At 46.7% G+C, this 25,700-nt stretch overlaps 1 protein-coding gene across 5 annotated transcripts in view; it reads right to left on the reverse strand.

Moving 5' to 3' along the window:
- LOC147111529 (cilium assembly protein DZIP1-like) overlaps positions 1 to 25,700 on the reverse strand; it is a 580,724-nt gene that overhangs the window by 522,852 nt on the left and 32,172 nt on the right. For all 5 annotated transcript variants that reach the window (XM_085998574.1, XM_085998576.1, XM_085998575.1 and 2 more), the window contains exons 2-3: positions 13,860 to 14,108; positions 13,120 to 13,666 (exon numbers count right to left, since the gene is read on the reverse strand). In XM_085998574.1, coding sequence (XP_085854700.1) covers positions 13,120 to 13,659 — 540 coding nt within the window. In that variant the 5' untranslated portion in view covers positions 13,660 to 13,666; positions 13,860 to 14,108. The remainder of the gene's footprint in view (positions 1 to 13,119; positions 13,667 to 13,859; positions 14,109 to 25,700) is intronic.

A 25,700-nucleotide genomic window follows, 5' to 3' on the forward strand; every position in this document is an offset into this window, starting at 1 on the left:
CGCGGCGGCCGGCCGCTTTCCCGCCGGCCGCCTGCCCGCAGCTCCCTCCCCGGACTTCTCTCCCCCCCCCCCGGAACAGATGCAAGCCCGGCACTTGTCCGAGGTGCCGGGCTCATTTTTGATGAGATTTGCGCGGGCCGCGGCCGGGTGCAGGCAGCTCCTCCTTAACGGAAGGAGGAGGCCTGCACTTCCCGAGCCTGCCGCACCGCAGCGGGCGCCGCAGCGCCGGAATAGCGCCGCAATGCGGCGCGTTGCGCCAGTTTTCAGGCGCTAAAACCCTTCAGTAGCGCCGGCAGCCGTTTGGGCGCGGCGCTACTGAATTTTTGGCGCGCGTAAAGGGCTTTAGCGCCGGCGCTAACTTCCGGCGCTAAAGCCCTGGCGCAGCGCAAACTCAATTTCTAGGCCGCTGTCCCTTCCTGTCACACTCTGCTTAACTTTACCTAATTTGCTACACTGCTCTATTGCCTTGACTTTTCTCTTTAGATTTCTAAATTTCCCCTCACCTGCCCCCTCAACCCACCCACCCCCACCCTCTCCTTTTAGTTTAAAGCCCTATCTACAGCCCTAGTTATTTTATTTGCCAGGACACTGGCCCCAACCCGGTTTAAGTGGAGCCCATCCCAATAGAACAGCTCCCTCTTTGCCCAGTACTGGTGCCAGTGCCCCATGAATTGAAACCCCTTCCTCCCACACCACTCTTTGAGCCATGCGTTTAACTCTATGATCTGCTTGTCCCAATGCCAATTTGCAAGTGGCTCTAGTAATCCAGAGATTATTACCTTTGAGGTTCTGCTTACTAATTTAGACCCTAACTCCTCAAACTCCCTCAGCAGAACCTCATTCTCAGTTCTACTTATATCATTGGTTCCTACGTGGACCACGACAACTGGATCATCCCTCTCCCACTCCAAGTTCTTCTCCAGCCATGAGAAAATATCCTTAACCCTGGCACCAGGCAGGCAACACAGCTCACGACTGCAGAGAACAGTATCTAACCCCTGACTATACTGTCCCCTACCACGACTATATTCCTTATTACTCCCCCAAATTGAATGGTCCCCCTGTTGCACAGTGCCGAGATCAGCTTGCCCATTCTCCCTACAGTCCTTGTTCTCAACTACACAGGCAGTGAGTACCTCATACCTGTTGCACAAGGTCAAGGGCTGAGGCTTCTCCATCACTACATCACTACATCCTGGGTCCCCATACCTTCCTGACTTGCAGTCACACCCTCCTGTCCCTGACTACTGACTAACTCTAAAGTACTACTTAACCTAAAGGACGTGACTGCCTCCCGGAACAAAGTACCCAGATAACTCTACCCCTCCCTGATGCATCGCAATGTCTGCAGCTCAGACTCCAGCTCAACAACTATGAGCCGAAGTTCCTCGCGTTGCAGACACTTACCGCAGATGTGGTTATTTGGGATATCACTGGTCTCCACAAACTCCCACATGCTGCAGTTACGATATACCACCTGCCCTGCCATCTCTACGTAACATTATTTTATTTATTTAATTAGTTAAAGTTTTTATTCAATTGATTATTTTTAGTTTTAATTTGTTAATCTAGTTTAAGTTATTAATTTAATGAAGCAATAGCAGTTATTGTTTTACCAGCTCTTAATTTAACCCACCACCCTAACGTAGAGAGCAAAAAAAGCTATAATACTCAGCAACCAATCACCTACCTGCTGCCTTGTGATGTCACACCTTGATTTTTGATTTACCAAATATACTCTGCCTCGCTTCACTCCGTTAAGTCAATGGGGCACAGAGTGTATCTGGCACACAACCATATATCAGCAGGTATATAACTAGGTAAGTTCATTCACTTTACTTCCAATTTCCACCCTTCCCTCACCTTCACATGGTCCATCTCCGACTCTTCCCTTCCTTTCCTTGACTTCTCCATCTCCATTTCTGGCAATCGGCTTTCGACAAACATCCACTACAAGCCCACTGACTCCCACAGCTACCTGGACTACACTTCCTCCCACCCCGCTTCCTGTAAGGGCTCTATTCCATTCTCCCAGTTTCTCCGTCGCTGCCGCGTCTGTTCTGATGATGCCACCTTCCATACCAGTGCTTCCGACATGTCTTCCTTTTTCCTCAACCAAGGATTCCCCTCTACTGTGGTTGACACGGCCCTTGACCGTGTCCGTTCTATTTCCCGCACTTCTGCTCTCACCCCTTCCCCTCCCTCCCAGAGCCACGATAGGGTTCCCCTTGTCCTCACCTTTCACCCCACCAGCCTCCACATTCAACGGATCATCCTCCGCCATTTCCGCCACCTCCGTGATCCCACCACCAAACACATCTTCCCCTCACCTCCCCTTTCAGCATTCCAAAGGGGCCGCTCCCTCCGCGACACCCTGGTCCACTCCTCAATCACCCCCAACAGCCCTTCTCCTGGCACCTTCCCATGCAAGCGCAGGAGATGCAACACATGCCCTTTTACCTCCTCCCTTCCCACTGTCCAGGGCCCCAAACACCCCTTCCAGGTGAAACAGCGATTTACTTGTACTTCTTGCAATTTAATATACTGTATTCGCTGCTCACGATGCGGTCTCCTCTACAGTGGGGAGACCAAACGCAGATTGGGCGACCGCTTTGCGGAACACCTCCGTTCAGTCTGTAAGGGTGACCCTGAGCTTCCGGTCGCCTGTCACTTTAACTCTCCACTTCACTCCCACTCTGATCTCTCTGTCCTCAGCCTATTACATTGTTCCAATGAAGCTCAACGTAAGCTCGAGGAACAGCACCTCATCTTTCGATTAGGCACTTTACAGCCTGCCAGACTCAACTTAGAGTTCAACAATTTCAGATAATAATCCCTGCCCCCATTTTTCATGCAGTATGATTTTGCCATTCCCATTTGCAACATTTTCACAGCATGTTCTTTCAATTCCTTCCTCCCCTCCTAACCACCCCCCCCCCATCTCTGCACCTGCTTAATATCTGTTACATTTCCATCTTTTTCCAGTTCTGATGAAGGGTCCCAGACCTGAAACGTTAACTCTGTTTCTCTCTCCACGGATGCTGCCTGGCCTGCTGAGTATTTCCAGCATTTTCTGTTGTTATTTCATATATCAGCAGATCTGGCTAGAACACATCAAGAACTATCGGGCCCAGTCTCCTCTGCCAAAAATACTCCAGGATCATCTTATAGAGCAAAGATAACCCCCAGCTTCTTTTCTTTACTACCAGTCATCTCCTTAAACCTCTCTCCCCCGCTGTTTCAATGCTCATTAACAACAAGAGCAAAGAGCTCATGGAATTCTTCAGCATAACGACCAGCTGTTCAGATTGTTCTGCTTTGATCCCCCTTCCCCTTAACCACCACGCCAAACCTGCCACTCCCTAGCCCTGAACCCAAGCCTTTCTCCAGTTCCCCACCCATCTCCCCTCATGCCCTCATTGATCTTAGCTGGGTACAGAAGCCTGGACTAATAATCCAGAGATGTGAGTTCAAATCCCACCACAGCAGCTTGTGAATTTGAATTGTTAAATCAATAAACCTGGAATAAAATGTTAGTATCAATAATGGTGACCATGAAACTATCGGATTGTCATAAAAACCCAACTGGTTCACTAATGTCCTTAGGGAAGGAAACCTTCCGTCCTTACCCTGTCTGCCCTATATGTGACTCCAGTCCCAATCAATGTGGATGACTCTTAACTGCCCTCTGAAATGGCCTAGCAAGCCACCCAGTTGTATCAAACTGCTGCAAAAAGTAAATAGGACTAAAACCGGACGGACCACCCAACATTGCTTTGACATCGGATTCAGACATGACAAAGGCACACCCAGCCCACTAACATCTGGGGACATGTGCCAAAATTGGGAGAAAGCTGTCCCATAGACTCATCAAGCAACAACCTGAGCTAACAGCCAATGTCCCAAACTCCTCCATCACCATCCCTGGGTATGGTATGTCCTGACCCACCAGAGGTGGCGACACAGTGGTATACAGGTGAGAGAGAATGGACCTGGGAGTCATTAACATTGACACTGGACCACATGAAGTCTTATAGTCTCATGTCAAACACGGGCAAGGAAACCTCCTGCTGATCACCACCTACTGCTCTGCCTCAGCTGTTGAATCAGTACATGTTGAACACAACTGACGGTAGCAAGGGCAGACAATATACTCTGGGTGGGGGACTTCAGTGTTCATCACCAAGAGTGGCTCAGTAGCACCACTACAAAGTGAGTTGGCCGAGTACTGAAGAACACTGCCAGACGGGGCTTGCAACAGGTAATGAGAACCAACACGAGGGGAAAAACCTACTTGACTTCCTCCTCACCAATCTAACTGTTGCAGGTGCACTGCACAGTCCTTGTGGAGACAAGGTCTTGTCTTCACTCCGAGAACACCCTCCATCAAGCTGTGTGGCACTACCATGTGGTGGCAATTTAGAACAGATCTAGCAGCTAAAAACTGGGCATCCATGAAGTACTGTGGGCCATGAGCAGCAGCAGAATTGTATTCCACCACAATCTGTAACCTCACAATACCTCTCTACCATTACCATCAAAGCCTGGCGATAAACCCTGTGCTGTAGAGTGTAGAAGAGCATGCCAGCAGACGTACCTGAAAATGAGGTGCCAATCTGGTGAAGCTACAAAACAGAACTACATGCATGCTAAACAGCAGAAGCAACATGCTATAGTCAGAGCTAAGTGATCCTACAACCAACAAATCAGGTCAAAGCTCTGCAGTCCTGCCATATCAAGTCGTGAATAGTAGTGGAGAATTAAACAACTAACGGGAGGAGGAGGCTCCATGATTATCCCCATTCTCAACGAGACTTAAGTATTTGCAACCATCTTCAGCCAGAAGTGGCGAGTGGATGATCCATCTCGGCCTCTTCCTGAGGTCCTCACCATCAGACGGCAGTCTTCAGTCAATTCAATTTACTCCACATGATATCAATAAACAGCTGAGCACAATGTCGTGCTAAAGACTTGTGCTCCAGAACTAGCCGTGCCTCTAGCCAAGCTGTTCCAGTACAGCTACAACACTTGCATCTACCCGACAAAGTAGAAAATTACCCAGATATGTCCTGCCCACAAAAAGTAGTATAAATCCAATCCGGCCAATTACGGCCCTATCAGTCTACTCTCGATCATCAGCAAAGTGATGGAAGGTGTCATCAGCAGTGTTATCAAGTTGTCAATAATCTGCTCACTGTTGCCCAGTTTGGGTTCCACCAAGACCACCTAGCTCCAGACCTCATTACAGCCTTGGTCCAAACATGGACAAAAGAGCTGAGTTCCAGAGGTGTGGTGAGAGTGACTGCCCTTGACATCAAGGCAGCATTTGACCAAGTATGACACCAAGGAGCCCTAGTAAAATTGAAGTCAATGGGAATCAGGAAAGGCCAATCATCTCAGCCCCAGGGCATCGCTGCAGGAGTTAATCAGGAAAGTCCTAGGCCCAAACATCTTCAGCTGCTTCATCAATGACCTTTCCTCCATCATAAGGTCAGAAGTGGGGATGTTCGCTGACGATTGTACAGTGTTCAGTTCCATTCACAATTCCTCAGATAACAAAGTAGTCTGTGCTTGCATGCAGAAAGACTTGGACAACATCCAGGCTTGGGCTGATAAGTGGCAAGTAACATTCATGCCACACAAATGGCAGGCAATGACCATCTCCAACAAGAGAGTCTAACCACCCCCCTTGACATTTAACAGCATTTCCATCCTCAAATTCCCCACCATCAACATGTTGGGGCTCACCATTGACCAGACACTTAACCGGACCAGCCACATAAATACTGTGGCTATAAGAGCAGATCAGAGGCTGGGTAATCGGCGGCAAGTGACTCACCTCCTGACTCCCCAAAGCCTTTCCACCACCTACAAGGCACAAGTCAGGATTGTAATGGAATAATCCCCACTTGCCTGGGTGAGTGACGCTCTAACAACACTCAAGAAGCTCAACGACATTCAGGACAAAGCAGCCTGCTTGATCGGCACCCCATCCACCATCTTAAACATTCACTCCCTCCACAACCGGCACAACGTGGCTACAGTGTGTACCATCTACAAGATGCACTGCAGCAACTTGTCAATTATTCTTCAAAAGCACCTCCCAAACCCATGACCTCTACCACCTAGAAGGACAAGGGCAGCAGGCAAATGGAAACACCACCACCTCCAAGTTCCTTTCCAAGTCACACACCAACCAGACTTGGAAATATAACGCCATTCCTTAATCGTCGCTGGGTCAAAAATCCTGAAACTCCCTACTTAACAGCACTGTTGGACTACCTTCACCGAATATAGCGATTCAAGAAGGTGGCTCACCACCACTATGACCATACTACATTATCACTCCTTGTCCTCTCTGCAACCTTTGACATGGTCAATCATCCCATCCTCCTCCAATGTCTCTCTTCCATTCAGTGCCTTTGCTTCGTTCCACTTTTACCTATCCAATCATAGCTAGCGCATATCCATCAATGACTCCTCTTCCCACCCCCTGCACTGTTACCTCCGGGTACCCCTCAGATTTATCCTTGGTCCCCTCCTCGTCATTATCTATATGCTGCCACTTGGCAACATTATCCAAAAACATGGGGTCAGCTTCCACATTTACGCTCACAACACATAGCTTTATCTCTTAACCACCTCTCTCAACCCCTCCACTGTCTATGTTGTCAGACTGGTTTTTTGACATTCAGTCTTGGATGAGCTGAAATTTCTCCCAGCTAGACATTGGGAAGATCAAAACCATTGTTTTTGCCCCCCCCCACCACACATTCCATACCCTTGCCACCGACTCCATCCCATTCCCTGGCCACTATTATCTCAGGCTGAATCCGACTGCTCGTAACCTCGGAGTCCTATTCAACCCCAAGCTGAGCTCCTTACCCAATATCCTCTCCATCACCTAAATCAAGTAATTCCAAGTAACATCGCTTGCCTTCACTCCCAGCTCAGCCCATTTGCTGCTGAAGCCATCATCACCTCCAGACTCGACCATTAGAATGCTATCCTGGCTGGCCTCCTATTCGCCACCATCCGTAAACTTCAGCTCATCCAAACACTCTGCAGCCTGTATCCTATTCTGCACCAAGTCCCACTCAACCATTATCCCATCCCTCACTGACCTACGTTGGCTCCCTGTTTTCCAACATTTCCAATTTAAAATTCTCATTCTCTTATTTAAATCCCTTCATGGCCTCGTCACTTTCTACCTCTGTAACCTCCTCTGGCCCTAAAACCCGCTCCCTAACTCTCCGTTCTTCTGTCTCTGACTTCATGTGCCATTATTTGCAGCGGCTGCCGTTACTTAGACATGCCCTTGCACGTTTAAGTTTTTACAATGGGCCAGAAATTCGGGTCGGGGGCTTCCCGCGGGTGCAAGCCCCCGACCTGCACTTACCTTGCGCGCCGGCCGTTGAGCTGTAGGGCCCCCGTGGAATTCTGATCCAGGGCCTGGCCCAACTGCTGGCGCACAGTGCTTGCGTATCCCAGGGGCGCAGTTAGGTCGAAGCGTCCCCTGGGATCACGTGGGCCATGGGCAGCCAATCGGAGCAGGGAATGCTCCATTCAGAAGTCTGACAGAAAGAGCTGTCAGGACTTATAAATACTACGGCCCCAAAATAGCACTAAACCTTCAAATAAATTTTAAAAAAACATCACATTTTTAAAATAAACTATAAATTACATGAAATAACTATTTTAAACAATAATTTAAATTTTTGAAAAAAATAATTTTATATTCTAACGGGGCTAAAAATAAACTTACCTTGCTTTAAAGTATTTAAAAATAATAAACCTGTGGAAAAAATGTTTTAATTTTAATTAATTCACCATTTACCTTGTAAAAAGCAGGCCTTACGCCTGCTTTTTATATTTCTAACTTCTGCAGGCTTACGATCCCAGAGAAACCTGTAAAAAAAACGTAAGTTTGATGCGCACGCGCAGCCTCCCCCGCGCACACGTTCGACCTTTGAACCTCTTCCTTCAGAGGAACGGAAGTGCCGGTTTCCCGCGCATGCGCAGTGCATGCAGGGAACCGGCACTTCCATCGGGCCTACGGGTGAGTAGCCCGTGCGTACTCACCCGTGGAGACCCGAAGTTCTGGGCCACTTTTTGCATGGCAAGTTGCTGAAAGTAAGACGCAACGAGGGAAACAGGGCACGTGGGACCTGAGAGAACATGGCAAGCAAGTGTGTCTCTCCTTAATGAATCAGATTGAAAGATTGTGAAATAAACAGTGCAAGGACTGAGAAGGAAATGTAAATTAGAGTGGGTGAATTCAATGTCAAATCAAGTATGGAAAGAGAAAGACAGAGAGAAAGAAAAATTGGATTAAAAGAGAAAAAAAGAAACAGAAAGGAAAAGTGAAAAAAAAAAATTCCTTTCTTTAAATCTCCTATATTTACTACCTGAAGAATGAGACTCCACACATGAAATGGACTGAATGGAGGTGTTCCGCAAAGCAGTCGCCCAATCTGCATTTGGTCTTCCCAATGTAGAGGAGACCGCATTGTGAGCAGCGAATACAGTATATTAAATTGCAGGCAGTACAAGTAAATCGCTGTTTCACCTGGAAGGGGTGTTTGGGACCCTGGACAGTGGGAAGGGAGGAGGTAAAAGGGCAGGTGTTGCATCTCCTGCGCTTGCACGGGAAGGTGCCAGGCGAAGGAGAAGGGCTGTTGGGGGTGATTGAGGAGTGGACCAGGGTGTCGCGAAGGGAGCGGTCCCTTCGGAATGCTGAAAGGGGATGTGAGGGGAAGATGTGTTTGGTGGTGGGATCACATTGGAGGTGGCGGAAATGGTGGAGGATGATCCATTGAATGTGGAGGCTGGTGGGGTGAAAGGTGAGGACAAGGGGAACCCTATCGTGGTTCTGGGAGGGAGGGGGAAGGGGTGAGTGCAGAACTGCGGGAGATAGAACAGACATGGTCAAGGGCCATGTCAACCACAGTGGAGGGGAATCCTCGGTTGAGGAAAAAGGAAGACATGTCAGAAGCACTGGTATGGAAGGGGGCATCGTCAGAACAGATGCGGCGGAGAAACTGGGAGAATGGAATAGAGTCCTTACAGGAAGTGGGGTGGGAGGAACTGTAGTCCAGGTAGCTGTGGGAGTCAGTGGGCTTGTAGTGGATGTTTGTCGAAAGCCGATCGCCAGAAATGGAGACGGAGCAGTCAAGGAAGGGAAGAGAAGTCGGAGATGGACCATGTGAAGGTGAGGGAAGGGTGGAAATTGGAAGTAAAGTGAATGAACTTATCCAGTTCAGGGCGAGAGCAGGAAACAGCACCGATACAGTCATCAAAAGAGGTGAGGGAGGGGACCTGAGTAGGACTGGAACAAAGAATGTTCCACATATCCCATGAACAGGCAGGCATAGCTAGGGCCCATGCGGGTTCCCTTTAATTTGGAGGAAGTGAGTGGAGTCAGAGGAGAAGTTGTTCAATGTGAGAACAAGTTCAGCCAGGCGGAGGAGGGTGGTGGTGGATGGGGACTGGTTGGGCCTCTGTTCAAGGAAGAAACGGAGCGCCCTCAGGCCATCCTGTTGGGGGATGGAGGTGTAGAGGGATTGGACGTCCATAGTGAAAAGGAGGCGGTTGAGGCCAGGAAACTGTTAAAGTGACGGAGGGCTTCGGAAGAGTCGCGAATGTAGGTGGGAAGTGACTGAACAAGGGGAGAAAAAATAGAGTCGAGATAGGAAGAGATAAGTTCCGTGGGGCAAGAACAGGCTGAAACGATGGGTCTACCAGGGCAGTCCTGTTTGTGGATCTTGGGAAGGAGGTAGAAGCGGGCTGTGCGGGGTTGGGAGACTATGAGGTTGGCAGCCATGGAGGGAAGATCTCCAGAGGAGATGAGGTCAGTGACAGTCTTGGAAACAATGGCTTGATGTTTGCTAGTGGGGTCATGGTCCAGGCGGAGGTAGGAGGAGGTATTGGAGAGTTGGCGTTCAGCTTCTGCACGATAGAGGTCGGTTTGCCAAACAACAACAGCACCACCCTTATCAGCAGGTTTAATGATAATGTTAGGGTTGGATCGGAGAGAACGGAGTGCTGCAAGTTCAGAGTGAGGTAGGTTGGAGTGAGAGAGGGGAGCAGAGAAATTGAGACGGTCGATGTCACTTCGGCAGTTAGCAATGAAAAGATCTAGTGAGGGTAAGAGGCCAGAGGGAGGGGTCCAAGTAGAACGAGAATTTTGAAAGTGGCAGAAAGGATCAGCTGTGCGGGGGGGAGACTCCTGGCCAAAGAAGTGGGCACGGAGGCGAAGGCGACGGAAAAAGAGCTCAGCATCGCGCCGAGCTCGAAATTCATTGAGATGGGGATGTAAGGGGATGAAGCTCAGACCTTTGCCGAGGACTGATCATTCGGGGTCAGAGAGGGGAAGGTCAGAGGGGATAGTGAAAACACGGCAGGGGGTAAGATTGGAAGAAGGGATGGGATCAGAGGAAAGTGACGGGGAAGAAGGTTCCGGAGGGGCGTTGGTGTCCAAGAGTTGATGAAGCTTGCGATCCTTGACATCAGAAAGGAAGAAAAAAAGTTTTTTGTTGAAGCGTCGGATGAGTCGAAGGATGAAATGGAACTGTGGACCCGGACAGTTTAGAGCCTCTTACATAAGCACAGTACAGGAAACTCTTTTTTATCCGGCACCGACGGGACCGGCGTGGTGCCGGTTTATCAAAAAGTCCGGATTACCGAGAGCTATAGTTAAAAGGTACGAGAGCTGAGAGCTCCGTATACAGCAATAAACCCAGGCTTTCCTGTTGCTTAGCAACAGGTGCAGGAACAATGGCCACAAGATTCAAGCGTCCCTGTTGCTTAGCAACAGCTGCAGCCACACCCAATTGCACAGCCACAGATCGAGGAACGGCCAGTAATATGAAGTAAAACTTACCTGAACCTACTCCTGAATTTTGCCGGTTAACCAAGATTTCCGGTTATTTAGGTGCCGGTAAATCGAGAGTTTCCTATATGTTCTTTCAATTATTTCCTCCCCCCTCCCCACCCCCTGTATCTGCACCTGCTTAATATCTGTTATATCTCCAGCTTTTTCCAGTTCTGATGAAGGGTCCCAGACCTGAAACGTTAACTCTGTTTCTCTCTCCACGGATGCTGCCTGACCTGCTGAGTATTTCCAGCATTTTCTGTTGTTATTTCAGAAATGACTGTCCTCCATCAGCCATTATACCTTTTCCGATACTCCTGATGTGGAGATGCCTGGCTACTTTTAAAAGTCTTGATTATCTTAATTTCTGTGGTATGGCAAACACTCCCAGATCGTTTTTCTTTTGGCTATTGATTGATCTACTATACATTTACAGCATTTTCTGTTTTAATTTCTGATATACAGCATTTACAGTTTTTCTTGTTATTGACTCAGATTAGGTTTGGGCATCTATAATTTCCAACATAATGTATGGCTTCTCATTTCTCGACTCTCATTCCTAAGCAGTTCAAATGCACTCCATTGTTGAGTGGCAACATACCTCTAAGGGTCATACTTTTATTTATATTAGTTTATGGGATCTGGGCATCGCTGGCAACGTCAACATTTATTGCCCATCCCTAGTTGCCTTGAGGAGGTGGTGGTGAGCCGCCTTCTTGAACCGCTGCAGTCCGTGTGGTGAAGGTACTCCCACAGTGCTGTCAGGTAGGGAGTTCCAGGATTTTGACCCAGCGACAATGAAGGATTGGCGATATACTTCCAAGTCAGGATGGTGTGTGACTTGGAGGGGAATTTGGAGGTGGTGGTGTTCCCATGCGCCTGCTGCCCTTGTCCTTCTAGGTGGAAAAGGTTGCGGGTTTGGGAGGTGCTGCCGAAGAAGCCTTGGCGAGTTGCTGCAGTGCATCTTGTAGATGGTACACACTGCAGCCACAGTACGCGGTGGTGGAGGGAGTGAATGTTTAAGATGGTGGATGGGATGCCAATCAAACGGGCTGCTTTGTCTTGGATGGTGTTGAGCTTCTTCAGTGTTGTTGGAGCTGCACTCATCCAGGCAAGTGGAGAGTATTCCATCACACTCCTTACTTGTGCCTTGTAGATGGTAGAAAGGCTTTGGGGAGTCAGGAGGTGAGACACTCACCGCAGAATACCTAGCCTCTGACCTTCTTGGGATAATTAGAGAACAAGAATGCATTCCATCAATTCCAATTGCGGAGCTCCCGTTGTATGTACAGCTCCACCTATATAGCAATTATGTGGGAGGAATGCATAGCGGATAAATTGTTTTATATTCTCTTGGGTCCTTCTGATAATTCTCCTCTCAGGTCTACGGTTCACTCTTCCATAGTAAATGGAGGATTTCAATCCTGATTCGATAATTAACTACACATTGCAGGTTATGAAAGATGATGTAAACTCCTTCTAGTCTGCATTAGCAATGTGCCATAATGCCAACCTCAGAAGATACCATTTTAACACTTCTAGTTCCATGTCAACAACCTTATTGTCCCTGTGAGTGAGGGGCCAAATTGTGAAAAGTTCTATGCTGTGGACCTGCAGCACTTAGGAACAGATCTGACAACAGAGACTTGCATCTGTTTAACATTGTCTGGATCTCATAGGTGAAAAAAGTGTCTAATACTCAATTCACTTTTATTTCTCCTACCGAATGGTAAAAGAAAATCATCTTTTAAGTGAGAAGTGTGTGTACATGCAATGTAATATAGCACATTTCAGTAAATCAAATACATATATACCAACACAAAAATGCTGAAATATCCACTGCACTACAAGAAAGAAACATCACAAGATAGTGTAATTAATAGCATATAAAGAAAACAGACATAAAGGATTAAGCATAGGCCTAAATGCTACAGTCATTGTTTTTATCATTTAAATCTGGATTATAAATGGAGGGGAAAGGAGATATTCAGACATCAGCTGGTCAACATACCCTCTCACAATTGATGCTAGTACTGTATACCTATGCAGCAGTTACAATTGCAGAGCTATGTTAAAAGATGATTGTTTTTCAAACTGAAGATTAAACATTCGCATTTTAAGCTATTTTTGTGCATCACACTGTAAATTTCAGAACCTCATTAACATAATAATTGTTCCTAGCTTGTAACTATGAAACTCTCTATCATTTTAAATTAACTGAATTTAGTTTCTTACACAATGCATACCTTGTAGTAATTATAAGCACTAGACTGTATCATCATCTGTTGGGTAGAAATTATCTGCTTTCTGCGTTTACATTCCTCTTTCTGAGACTTCATCTCATTAGCTAATTTGCAAAGTTCCTTTTTTATTTGCTCTTTTCCAAATTCTGATGCTTGCAATTTTTCTTCATACATCTGCAAATTAGATGTAAGGTATTCCTGAGAATGAAGAAGATATTCTATGGTGAGCTGTGCTAACCTGAACATTTTCAGCAGGGCAGGATCCAGTGGGTTTTGGCAATAAGGACATTTTTCAGCATCCATGTTGCAAAAGGTGATATTCATTATATTTTCCTGCAAAGTGACAAAATCCAGTTCATTGGCCACTCTGTCCACATCAATGGCACTAATTCGTCTCCAGTCGACATTTTCATGACGAGTTTTGAATGTAAAGAGAGGAAGCTGACCTCTGCACACACCTGCTGTTAATTCTGACTGCAATGGGGTGCTGTCTGAAAGCGGATTGTGAGAAAAATGTACTGCCGATATCCCGTTCAACCACATCCTAGAACTTGAAATGAGAAAAAGATATATGAAATAGTTAAACTATTAACAGATTAAAAATAAAACCAACATTGCTTTGGACTTTTACATTTTGATCTTGCAATGAATATAAATTCAGTTAAGTACTTTTAAGATTATTGCTAAAAATGAAACACAAAACATTATAAACAGATATAATATGAAATTGAAATATCACTCACTTATCACACACAAGCTAGTTAATGGCACACCTCCTGGTGATTTACAGATCTGAATTTCCTTGCCATGCTGTTATGAAAATCCTCTTTTGTGGCAATTACTGATTAGACTGCCAAGACTATTGAGATCTGTTGCTGCTGCAGCTCTCTCCATCTGATACTCCTCTCTCTCCTTTGTGCTGTTCTTCAATCTGGCAGGACGTCCCTCCCATCGTCATGGTAACCAAAAAGGGCACTGTCAGTTACAAACCACTGCAGCAATAAAGGAACAGTACCAATTAAATAGAGCAAAATTACAATCCAGATACACAACAGAGAAATACAAAAATAAACAAGTAACTAAGCATAACAAGGAAGAAAATAAGCATCCAATTTTAATCATCATTTTGAAGTAACTAGTAGAGACAAAATTCAACTACATCAGAATTTAAGTGTGCTATAATCAAACTGGTACAGATGGAATCAAATCAGCTCAACAAAGGCAGAACCACTGCATAGCACAAAATGAAACCAGCATACTGCCAAAATAAATAACAGCTCTGTAATAATTGTGAAATACCTGGAAGGTACAGCAGTCTGCAATATTATGACTTTTTTTTTGGTCACTTACAAAATATGCCTGGCTTCACCTCCAATATAATTTGGATTCATAACACTATGGAGACAAAGATGGAGGATGGAAGGTAAAGGTGGAAATACTCCTAGAACTCAGTTAATACGCATTATTGTGTTAACATCCACTTAGCTCTGAGAAGGGTCTCAGCACAAGCTTCAAGGCCAACTTGGTGGAAGCCCTGCATCTGGGTGCCGCATGGCTACAGGAACATGAAATTGTACAGGGAGGCCAGCAACAACCTCTGTTCTCTTTTGCAGCAATGTGATGGGCCCCTGGAGGCAATATAAAGGGAATGGAAACCTAGCTCCACTGACTATTATTTTGTCTATACTTCTTAGGATCTTGAATATTTGAATAGGATCATCACAGAAATCTCTCTTCTCCAGTATAAAGAGTCCCAGATCCTGCAGCCTCTCTTCATTACTCAGGTGTCTTGCCCCAGCTATCAATTTAGTTGTCTATCGCTGCACCCTCTCCAATACCTGGATGTCTTTCTCATGAGGACCATAACGGTACACTGTAAGAACACTGGGATAGGAACCCGACAATTATTTATCAAGGCATACCTTAACTTCTCATTAAGGAACTCTTTGGGGCTTAACACCCAGCCTATGCCTAGGAGTGAATGAATCACTGTCAGACATCAACTAGTTTGGATTATATTAGTGTTTACCTTACCAACTTCTCTAGTTTGTGTGAAAATGCCTTCTTCTTACATGCATCCACAGTTATTAGCCGTTTAGTATCCCATGGTGTAATCTGACTACTAACTTCATTTTGAAAACAGTTTTAAGGCAATTTTCAGAGCTTGTGTCTACAACACAATACTCCAGGTGGGGCTAGACAAGCACTGTGTGCAAACTCACAATCATTTCTTGAGATATGTACTCTATTCCACCAGCTAATACAGACTAGCTAATCTGACTTGCTCTCTCCCCATTGTGCTGTTGACTTCAGCAATCTATCCATCATAAAATCATAGAATAGTACAGCACAGAAGGAGGCCATTCGGCCCATCGAGTCTGTGCCGGCTCTGTCAAAGAGCAATCCAGTTAGTCCCACTCCCCCACTCTTTCCCCATTCCCTGCAATTTTTTCTCCTTCAAGTATTTATCCAATTCCCTTTTGAAGGCTACTATTGAATCTGTATTCCCCACCCTATCAGACAGTGCATTCCAAATCCTAACCACTCGTGTAAAAAAGTTTTTCTTCACGTCGCCTCTGGTTCTTTTGCCAATCACCTTAAATCTGTGCCCTCTCGTTATCGACCCTTCAGCCATTGGAAGCAGTTTCTCTTTATTTACTCTGTCTAAATCCATCATGATTTTAAACACCTCTATCAAATCTCCTCTTAGCGTTGTCTGCTCCAAGGAGAACAACCCCAGTTGCTCTAGTCTATCCACGTAACGGAATTCCCTCATCCCTGGAACTATTCTAGTACATCTCTTCTATACCTTCTCCAAAGCCTTCATGGCCTTCCTAAACTGTGGTGCCCAGAATTGGAGACAATACTCCAGCATCATTTCTATAACTGCCACCTGAGTGCTTTCCACCAGTATCCCCAAATCCCTTTCCTGTGTCATTCCCTGTAGAATAATGTTTTTTATTATTTTTTTCCATGCTCATGACTTTACATTTCTCCATATTAAGTGATATCTGCCACTCATGAGACTAGCTTCTCAATCTATCCAGTTCCTTCTGTGTTTGATCAACCTGTTCCCGATTGTTTATGGCTCTTCCCAATTTGGTATAATCTGCAAATTTAGTTTTGGTTATGTCCCCACTTCTAAGTAATTTCTGTACATTGTAAACAGTCCCAATACCGATCCCTGGGGCACCCCGATCATTATCTCCTTTCATGCTGATTCAGCTCCACGTACAACCATTCCCTTACTCCCTCCCATCCCAGTTGTTCTCTCCGTATTGGCCTCTATCTTCGCTCCCACAGTGCAAGGGACACAGACTTGATAGAAGCAGGCGTAAGGCAAGGCCTGCTTTTATCAGCATAAGAGTTTCAGAGGGAAAAATTCAGTTGCTTTGCGCCTCCCATTAGCACCCTAAGAGGCAAAGCAACTAGCGCCCAGGCGCGGCGCCACCAATGCCTCCTGCGAAATTCAGCAGGAGGTTAGCAGCGGCGGTAACCGTTAGCGTCCCGCGGCGCTGCGCCGCCGGCGATGACGTCATCGCCGTGCCCGCTCACGCTCTTCAGTAGCGCCCCCTTACTGCCGGACGCTATGTCCGACGGGGTCAGGGGAGCCTACCTGCGGCCGGGGCGGCGCTAATTAAAGGCGAGGTGCCGGGCGGCCATTTTTGTCGCTGGCCACCTGCCGGCACCTGCCCCTGTTGCCGTCCCTGGCTTCCTCTGCAGCCCCCCCGCGGAATGCTGGCTGCGCTCCGTGAGCCCGGCACTTCTCTTGAGTGCCGGGCTCTTTCGCCGGCACTCCAATCCCTGCTGGCTCATTTGGGCCCCGGGTCGCCCTGCGCAAGGCCCCTCCCTTTTAAAAAGGGGAGGAAGGCCTGCAGTACTGTGGCATGTAACACAGCGATATTCCCTCGCAGCACTCCAAGAGGGTGGCAGGGCGCTTCTAGTAGCGCCCCACTTCCCTCTTGGGGTGCTACCAATGAATTTTGGCCGCGGGGGCGCTAAAAGTAGCGCCCCAGCGAAGTTAGCGCCCCAAAGAGGGCGCGACTCAATTTTTCCCCCTGAAAAAGTAGAAAAATAAAATTTTATCGCTCACTTATACATTAGAAACCCTGTCCAAATAAGGTAAGTTTATATTTAGTCCCATTAAAACATAGAATAAACAATTTCAAAAAATGTAATTTCTGTTTAAAATATTTAATTAAATGCTATTTTAATTAATTTTATAGACGTAATTTAAAAAAAAATTATTTCACGTGTCTGTGTATTTTTTAAGTCATCCCCATTCATACATAGGACAGTTCCGTACGTACAGAAACCCCATTAAGTATGAAAGGGGATTCCCGTCTTTCATTGGTTGGGCCGGCACACGTGATCCCAGGGCCGCTTGCGAACCGCATGCGCCCCTGGGATACGTGGGCCTCTACGCATTTCTACCAGGAGAGGCTCAAGATCGCAAGCCTCCATATCTCCTGAACCACCAGGTAAATGCATAGATTTTTTGTTGATCGGAGGCATCTGCCCACAGGAAGCTGCTGATCGCAAATTCAGGCCCATTATCTTGGGTTTATGCACAAATTAGAATTGCCTTAACAATACCTTTGGAATTTCCAAAATGCATAAACATTTGGAAAATAAATGTCTACCTTAGACTAATGAAAGCTAGCTACTCATGGTTGGCTCAAGCTTGTCCGGAAGATTCCAAGTATTTGGAGGAACACTGTCATAGTGTGGGATGGCTTTCTCTTGTAGCCAGGTTATCTACTTCACAGGTAATCTGTAAGCCTGCATAGGCATGAAGCTGTGAGGTAGCAAGCAGTCAGAAAGATTCCAGATGAGGCGACACTGCCAGAAAGCAAAAAGCGAGATTGGAGCAGTTGCAGTGGAACTGTGTCTTCTTTCCTTTCTGAATTCTGCCAAGTTTTTAAAAGACCTTTTTAACATAGCACACGTCTGGGGTGGTGGCTTGCCAATAGGTCTTTCTGGTGTAGCGGGGACTGTTGGTAAACCATACAAGCGCCCTAGTGTATATCTTTAATTGGTGGTATTGGATTAATTTAAATTAATTAAAGGGTAAGTCATGTCAGGACAGCCCAGCCCCGTGTTATGCTCCTCTTGCTTTTTGTGGGAATTCAGGGACGCTGCCTGTGTCCCTGACGACCATGTGTGCCAGAAATGTATCCAGCTGCAGCTACTAGTAGACCGCATTGCGGCGCTGGAGCTGTGGATGGATGAGTTTTGGAGCATTCACGATGCTGAGAGGGTCATGAGTAACACGTTTAGTGAGTTGCTCACACGGCAGGTAAGGGCTGCACAGGCAGAAGGGAAATGGGTGACCATCAGGCGGAGCAGTAGAAGCAGGCAGATAGTGCAGGGGTCCCCTGTGGACATCCCCCTCTCAAACAGGTATACCAATTTGGATACTGTTGAAGGGGATGACTTACCAGAGGAAGGCAGCAGCAGCCAACTTCCTGGCACCAGGGCTGCTTCTGCTGCTCAGGAAGGGAGGAAAAAGAGTGGGAGAGCAATAGTGGTAGGGGATTCTATCATAAGGGCGTTTCTGTGGCCATAGACGTGACTCCAGGATGGTTTGTTGCCTCCCTGGTGCCAGGGTCAAGGATGTCACTGAATGGCTGCAGGGCATTCTGAAGGGGGAGGGTGAACAGTCAGAGGTCGTGGTTCACATTGGGACCAATGACATGGGTAGGAAGAGGGATGAGGTCCTGCAGCAAGAATTTAGGGAGCTAGGTAGCAGACTAAAGAGCAGGACCTCAAAGGTTGTAATCTCTGGATTACTCCCGGTGCCACGTGCTAGTGAGTATAGGAATAGGAGGATAGAGCAGATGAATGCGTGGCTAAAGGGTTGGTGCAGGAGGGAGGGCTTTAGTTTCCTGGATCACTGGGCCTGCTTCTGGGGAAGGTGGGACTTGTACAAGTCGGACGGGTTGCACCTGAACCAGAACGGGACAAATATCCTTGCGGGGAGCTTTGCTAGCACTGTTCGGGGGGGTTTAAACTAACTTGGCAGGGGGATGGGATACAGAGTGGAGCTATAATAGGGGGTGGTGTACAGCCAAATATAGAGGAAAAAAATAAGTCAGACTGGAAGGCAGAGCAAATATGTAACGGCACAAGTGAGTAGGGCAAGGCTAAATGGCAATTATTATAATGCAAGGAGTCTTACGAATAAGGTGGATGAACTGAAGTTGTTGATGAACACATGGGAGTATGATATTGTTGCTATCACGGAGACATGGTTGAGGGAGGGGCAAGACTGGCAGCTCAATATTCCGGGGTATAGAATCTTCAGGCGAGACGGGGGGGGGGGGTAAGAGGAGTATTATTAATTAAGGAGACAATTACTGCTGTAAGGAGGGATGATATATTAACAGGTTCCTCTAATGAGGCCATATGGGTTGAACTTAAAAACAAAAAGGGGGCTAGCACTTTGCTGGGAGTGTACTATAGGCCCCCAAACAGCCAGGGGGAGATAGAAGAACAGTTATGTAGGCAAATCTCACAGAAGTGTGCAAATAATAGGGTAATTATAGTGGGGGATTTCAACTTCCCCAATATTAACTGGGATAGTCAGAGTGTGAAAGGCTTAGAGGGTGCAGAATTCTTAAAGTGCATCCAGGAGAGCTTTTTGAGCCAGCATGTAGAAAGTCCTACAAGAGAGGGGGCGGTACTGGACCTAATTCTAGGGAATGTGGCTGGGCAAGTGCTAGAAGTGTTAGTAGGTGAGCACTTTGGTGACAGTGACCATAATTCGGTGAGATTTAAGGTAGTCATGGAAAAGGACAAGGATGGACCGGAAATAAAGGTTCTAAATTGGGGGAAGGCCGATTTTAATATGATAAGGCAGGATCTGGCCAATGTGGACTGGGATCAGCTACTTGAAGGAAAATCCACATCAGAGCAATGGGAGTCTTTCAGAAAGGAAATTGAGAGAGTACAATGGTAACATGTTCCCATAAAGGTCAAGGGTGGGACCAACAAGCCCAGGGAACCTAGGATGTCAAGGGATATACGAGAATGGATTAGGAAAAAAAGGGGGGCTTTTGGCAGATACAAAGGACTAAAGACAGAGGAAGCCCTAGAGGAGTATAAAAAGTGCAGGGGGATACTTAAAAAAGAAATTAGGAGAGCGAGGAGGGGCCATGAAATAACACTGCCGAGCAAAATAAAGGAAAATCCTAGGGTGTTTTATAAGTATATTAAGGGCAAGAGGATAACCAGGGAAAGAGTAGGGCCCATTAGGGACCAAAGTGGCAAACTGTGTGTAGAGCCAGAGGATGTAGGTGGGGTTTTAAATGAATTTTTTGCATCTGTGGAGAAGGACGATGTGGACATAGAAATCGGGCAGGGGGACTGTGATATACTTGAACATATTAGCATCGACAGGGAGGAGGTACTAGCGGTTTTAGCAGGCTTAAAAGTGGATAAATCCCCAGGCCCGGACAAGATGTATCCCAGGCTACTATGTGAGGCAAAGGAGGAGATTGCAGGGGCTCTGACACATATTTTTAGAACCTCTCTGGCCACAGGGGATGTGCCAGAGGACTGGAGAACAGCTAACGTAGTACCATTATTCAAGAAGGGTAGTAGGGATAAACCAGGGAATTACAGGCCAGTGAGCCTAACATCAGTGGTAGGGAAATTATTGGGAAAAATTCTGAGGGACAGAATTGGTCTCCACTTGGAGAGGCAGGGATTAATTAGGGATAGCCAGCATGGCTTTGTCAAGGGAAGATCATGTCTGACCAATTTGATTGAATTTTTCGAGGGGGTGACTAGGTGTGTGGATTATGGTAGTGCAGTGGATATGGTTGACATGGATTTCAGTAAGGCTTTTGATAAAGTCCCGCATAGGAGACTGGTGAGGAAGGTAAGTGCCCATGGGATCCAGGGTGCCTTGGCACATTGGATCCAAAACTGGCTTGGTGGCAGAAGGCAGAGGGTGATGGTGGAAGGTTGTTTTTGTGACTGGAAGCCTGTGTCCAGTGGGGTACCGCAGGGTTCGGTGCTGGGTCCCTTGCTGTTTGTGCTCTACATTAATGATTTGGATGTGAATGTAAAAGGTATGATCAGTAAGTTCGCAGATGACACGAAAATTGGTGGGGTGGTAAATAGCGAGGCGGGAAGCCTCAGGCTACAGGACAATATAGATGGGTTGGTCAGATGGGCGGAACAGTGGCAAATGGAATTTAACCCTGAAAAGTGTGAGGTGATGCATTTTGGACGGACTAACAAGGCAAGGGAATACACAATGAATGGTAAGACCCTAGGAAAGACAGAGGATCAGAGGGACCTTGGTGTGCATGTACATAGATCCCTGAAGGCAGCAGAACAGGTGGATAAGGTGGTTAAAAAGGCATATGGGATACTTGCCTTCATTAGCCGAGGCATAGAATATAAGAGCAGGGAGGTTATGATGGAGCTGTACAAAACGCTGGTAAGGCCACAGCTGGAGTACTGTGTGCAGTTCTGGTCGCCACACTATAGGAAGGATGTGATTGCTTTGGAGAGGGTGCAGAGGAGATTTACCAAGATGTTACCTGGGCTGGAGCGCTTCAGCTATGAAGAAAGACTGGACAGGCTGGGGTTGTTTTCCTTGGAGCAGAGAAGGCTGAGGGGGGACCTGATTGAGGTATACAAAATTATGAGGGGCATAGATAGGGTGGATAGAAAGGAACTTTTCCCCTTAGTAGAGGGGTCAATAACAAGGGGGCATAGATTCAAGGTAAGGGGCAGGAGGTTTAGAGGGGATTTGAGGAAAAACTTTTTCACCCAGAGGGTGGTTGGAATCTGGAACTCACTGCCTGAAAGGGTGGTAGAGGCAGGAACCCTCACAACATTCAAGAAGCATTTGGATGAGCACTTGAAATGCCATAGCATACAAGGCTACAGACCAAATGCTGGAAAATGGGATTGGATTAGACAGGACTTGATGGCCGGCGCGGACGCGATGGGCCTCTTTCTGTGCTGTATAACTCTATGACTCTAAATACAACCAACGATTGATTGACACTTCACTTCTTTTCTCTCTGTGTCCACAACCTAATGGACGCAGGCGTTCAAAATAACCTCCAGCCAGCCTGGACTCGTTCTTGTTGCTATGGTGATCTATCCTCTGCTGTGTGGTCTTTTACAATCTGCCCTTTTAAGAGTCCTTTTCCTTCAGACATGCTGGATCCGATTTAGTAGCAGGTCTTTAAATCATCAGATGAATTTTCACTACAATATCAAACACCATTAGGCCTCAGTGTCCACTGCCAAAACCACCTATTCCTCCAGGATCATCCTACAGACCAAATGTAACACTGCTTCTTTTCTTTATTAGCAACCATCTCCTTAAACCCCCCCCCCCATTACCCTCATTTCCAACAATAAATGCAATGAGCTCACGGACTTCTTCATCACTAACATTGAGATGATCTGTTCAGCTGTCTTTACTGCTCCCCCACCCCAGTCTGCCCCTCGCACACCAAACCAAACCTCCCCCACCCCCGTCGTAGCCCTAACCCTAAGTCTTTTTGTAATATCTCTCCCATCTTTCTTCATGCCCTCTCCGAGCTCATCTCATCAATGAAACCTAACTCCTGCTCCATTACCGCTAAACTTCTTTTCCTAGCCCCCATGTTAGCTGACATTGTAAATGGTTCTGTCACCTCAGTACTTTCTTCCTCCTTTTCAAAACCGCCGTCATCATCCTCCCTCTAAAACCCACCCTCGTTCCCTCTGTCCTTACTAACTACAGTCCCATCGCCAACCTTTTCTTCTATAAAGTCTGAGAATGTGTTGACGCCTAAAAATGCGTGCTAATATTTCCCACAACTCCATGTTTGAATCTCTCTAATCAGGTTTACATCCCTGCAACAGCATCGAAACAACCCTAACCAAAGTCACAAATTACATCCTCTGGTATTATGACCATGGTACATTATTCATCCTCATCCTCTCTGCAGCCTTTGACATGGTCGACCACTCCACCTTCCTTGAACGGCTCTCCTCAGTGGGACTGCTCTCACTTGGTTCCCCTCTTACCAATCTGATTGTAGCCAGTTCATCTCCAACAATGGTTTGTCTTCCTACCCCTCTATCATTACCTCTGGAGATCCCGCGAAGATCTATCCTTGGCCCCCTCCTTTTCCTCATCTACATGCTGCCACTTGGCAACATTATCCAAAGACATGGGGTCAGCTTCCACATATACGCCGATAACACCCAGTTCCATCTCTCCACCAACTTGAACCCTCCACTTCATCAGTGTTGTGAAACTGCTCATCTGATATCCAGTCTTGCGTGAAACACAATTTCTTCCAGCTAAACACGTCCTCCCTAACCTACATTGGCTCCTAGTCCCCCAACAAGTCTAACTTAAAATTTTCATTCTCATCCTTATCAACCTCCTTATCTCTGTATCCTCTGTAACCTTCTCCAGCTATACAAGCCTCCCCTCCCAAACTCTCAATCTTTCTAATTATGACCTCTTGTGTGCACTCCCTCCCTTCAACCCACTATTGCATATGTATCTTCAGTCACTTAGGCCCCACCTCTGGAAGTCCTTCCCTAAACCCCTCCACCTCCTCCCCTCCTTTAAAACGATCCGCAAAACCCACCTTTTTGATTGAGCTTTCGGTCACTACTCCTAATAGCTCCTTCCTTGGCTTGGCATCCTTTTTTATGATTATGCCTCTGTGAATTACATTGGGACTTTTTTGACATTAAATGCGCTGTACAAATTCAAGTTGCTGTTATCTTTATCTCTTTCCCCGTATTTTTACAGATTGGCATCATGTTCTATTTTCGCCCATCCTCAGGCACAGTTCCTGTTCCCAAGGATTCCCAAAAGATACCTAATAGAACTTGTCCAATTTCGTTAGATACTTTCTAAAACACCCCAGGATGCAATCTGACTGACTGCAGGGTCTTGGCTTCCTTCAGCCTGTCTATTAACTATCAGTTACATCTGTTTTTCCTGGAAGGTCATCATTTTGTCCTAGAAATTCTACCCCTAGGATGGCTGCCGAAAGTTTCCTCCATAAACAGTTAGAATTTATTTAGAATAGTTTCCAAGGGTCATCTTCCACATGTATGCTGCTGACACCCAGCTCTGACTCTGCACTCCCTATCTCAACCCCTCCGTTGTCTTTGGGCTGTCAGATTACTTGTTATCCAGTCATGTACAATCTCTCATTTCCTCCAGCTAAACATTGGGAAAACGAAAGTCAGTCTTCAGCCCTCAGCACAAATGCTGTACCCTTGTCACCAACTTCATTTCCCCCTCCCTAGCCAGTTTCTCAGGGTGAACCAAGCTACTTGAAAACTCAGTGTCTTATTCAAACTTAAGCGGAGTTTACAACTCCATATCAACAACAATAACTTGCATTTATATAGCGCCTTTAATGTAGTAAAACGTCCCAAGGCGCTGCACAGGAGTATTATAGGACAAAAATAAGGATAAATTAGGGCAGGTGACCAAAAGCTTGGTCAAAGAGTTAGGTTTTAAGGAGCATCTTAAAGGAGGAAAGATAGGTAGCGAAGCAGAGAGGTTTAGGCAAGGAATTCCAGAACTTAGGGCCTAGGCAACAGAAGGCACGGCCACCAATGGTTGAGCGATTATAATCAGGGATGCTCAAGAGAGCAGAATTAAAGGAGCGCAAATATCACGGAAGGTTGTAGGGCTGAAGGAGATTACAGAGATAGGGAGGGGCGAGGTCATGGAGGGATTTGAAAACAAGGATGAGAATTTTGAAATCGAGGCGCTACTTAACCGGGAGCCAATGTAGGTCAGCGAGCACAAGGGTGATTGGCGAACGGGACTTGGTGCGAGTTAGGACATGGGCAGCCAAGTTTTGGATGACCTCAAGTTTACGTAGGGTGGAATGTGGGAGGCCAGCCAGGAGTGCGTTGGAATAGTCAAGTCTAGAGGTAACAAAGGCATGGATGAGGGTTTCAGCAGCGGATGAGCTGAGGCAAAGGCGGAGGCGGGCGATGTTCCGGAGGACGAAATAGGCAGTCTTTGTTATGCTGCGGATATATGCAGCGGAAGCTCATTTCAGGGTCAAATATGACACCAAGGTTGCGAACAGTGTGGTTCAGCCAAAGACAGATGTTAGGGAGAAGGATGGAGTCAGTGGCTAGGGAACGGAGTTCATGGCAGGAACCGAAAACAATGGCTTCGGTCTTCCCAATATTTAATTGGAGAAAATTTCTGCTCATCCAGAACTGAAGTCGGACAAGCATTCTAACAATTTAGAGACCGTGGAGGGATCGAGAAGAGGTAGCGAGGTATAGCTGGGTGTCATCAGTCTACATGTGAAAACTGACACTCTGTTTTCCGATTATGTCACCATAGAGCAACATGTAGATGGGAAATAGGAGGGGGCCAAGGATAGATCCTTGGGGGACACCAGAGGTAATGATGCGGGAGCGGGAAAAGAAGCCATTGCAGGTGATTCTCTGGCTACAATTAGATAATGGAACCAGACACGTGCAGTCCCACCCAGCTGGACGACGGTGGAGAGGCGTTGGAGGAGGATGGTGTGGTCAACCGTGTCAAAGGCTGCAGACAAGTCAAGAAG

The sequence above is a fragment of the Somniosus microcephalus genome, chromosome 10, assembly GCF_052327205.1.
Source record: "Somniosus microcephalus isolate GS21.2 chromosome 10, FLI_Smic_1.0, whole genome shotgun sequence".
NCBI lineage: Eukaryota > Metazoa > Chordata > Chondrichthyes > Squaliformes > Somniosidae > Somniosus > Somniosus microcephalus.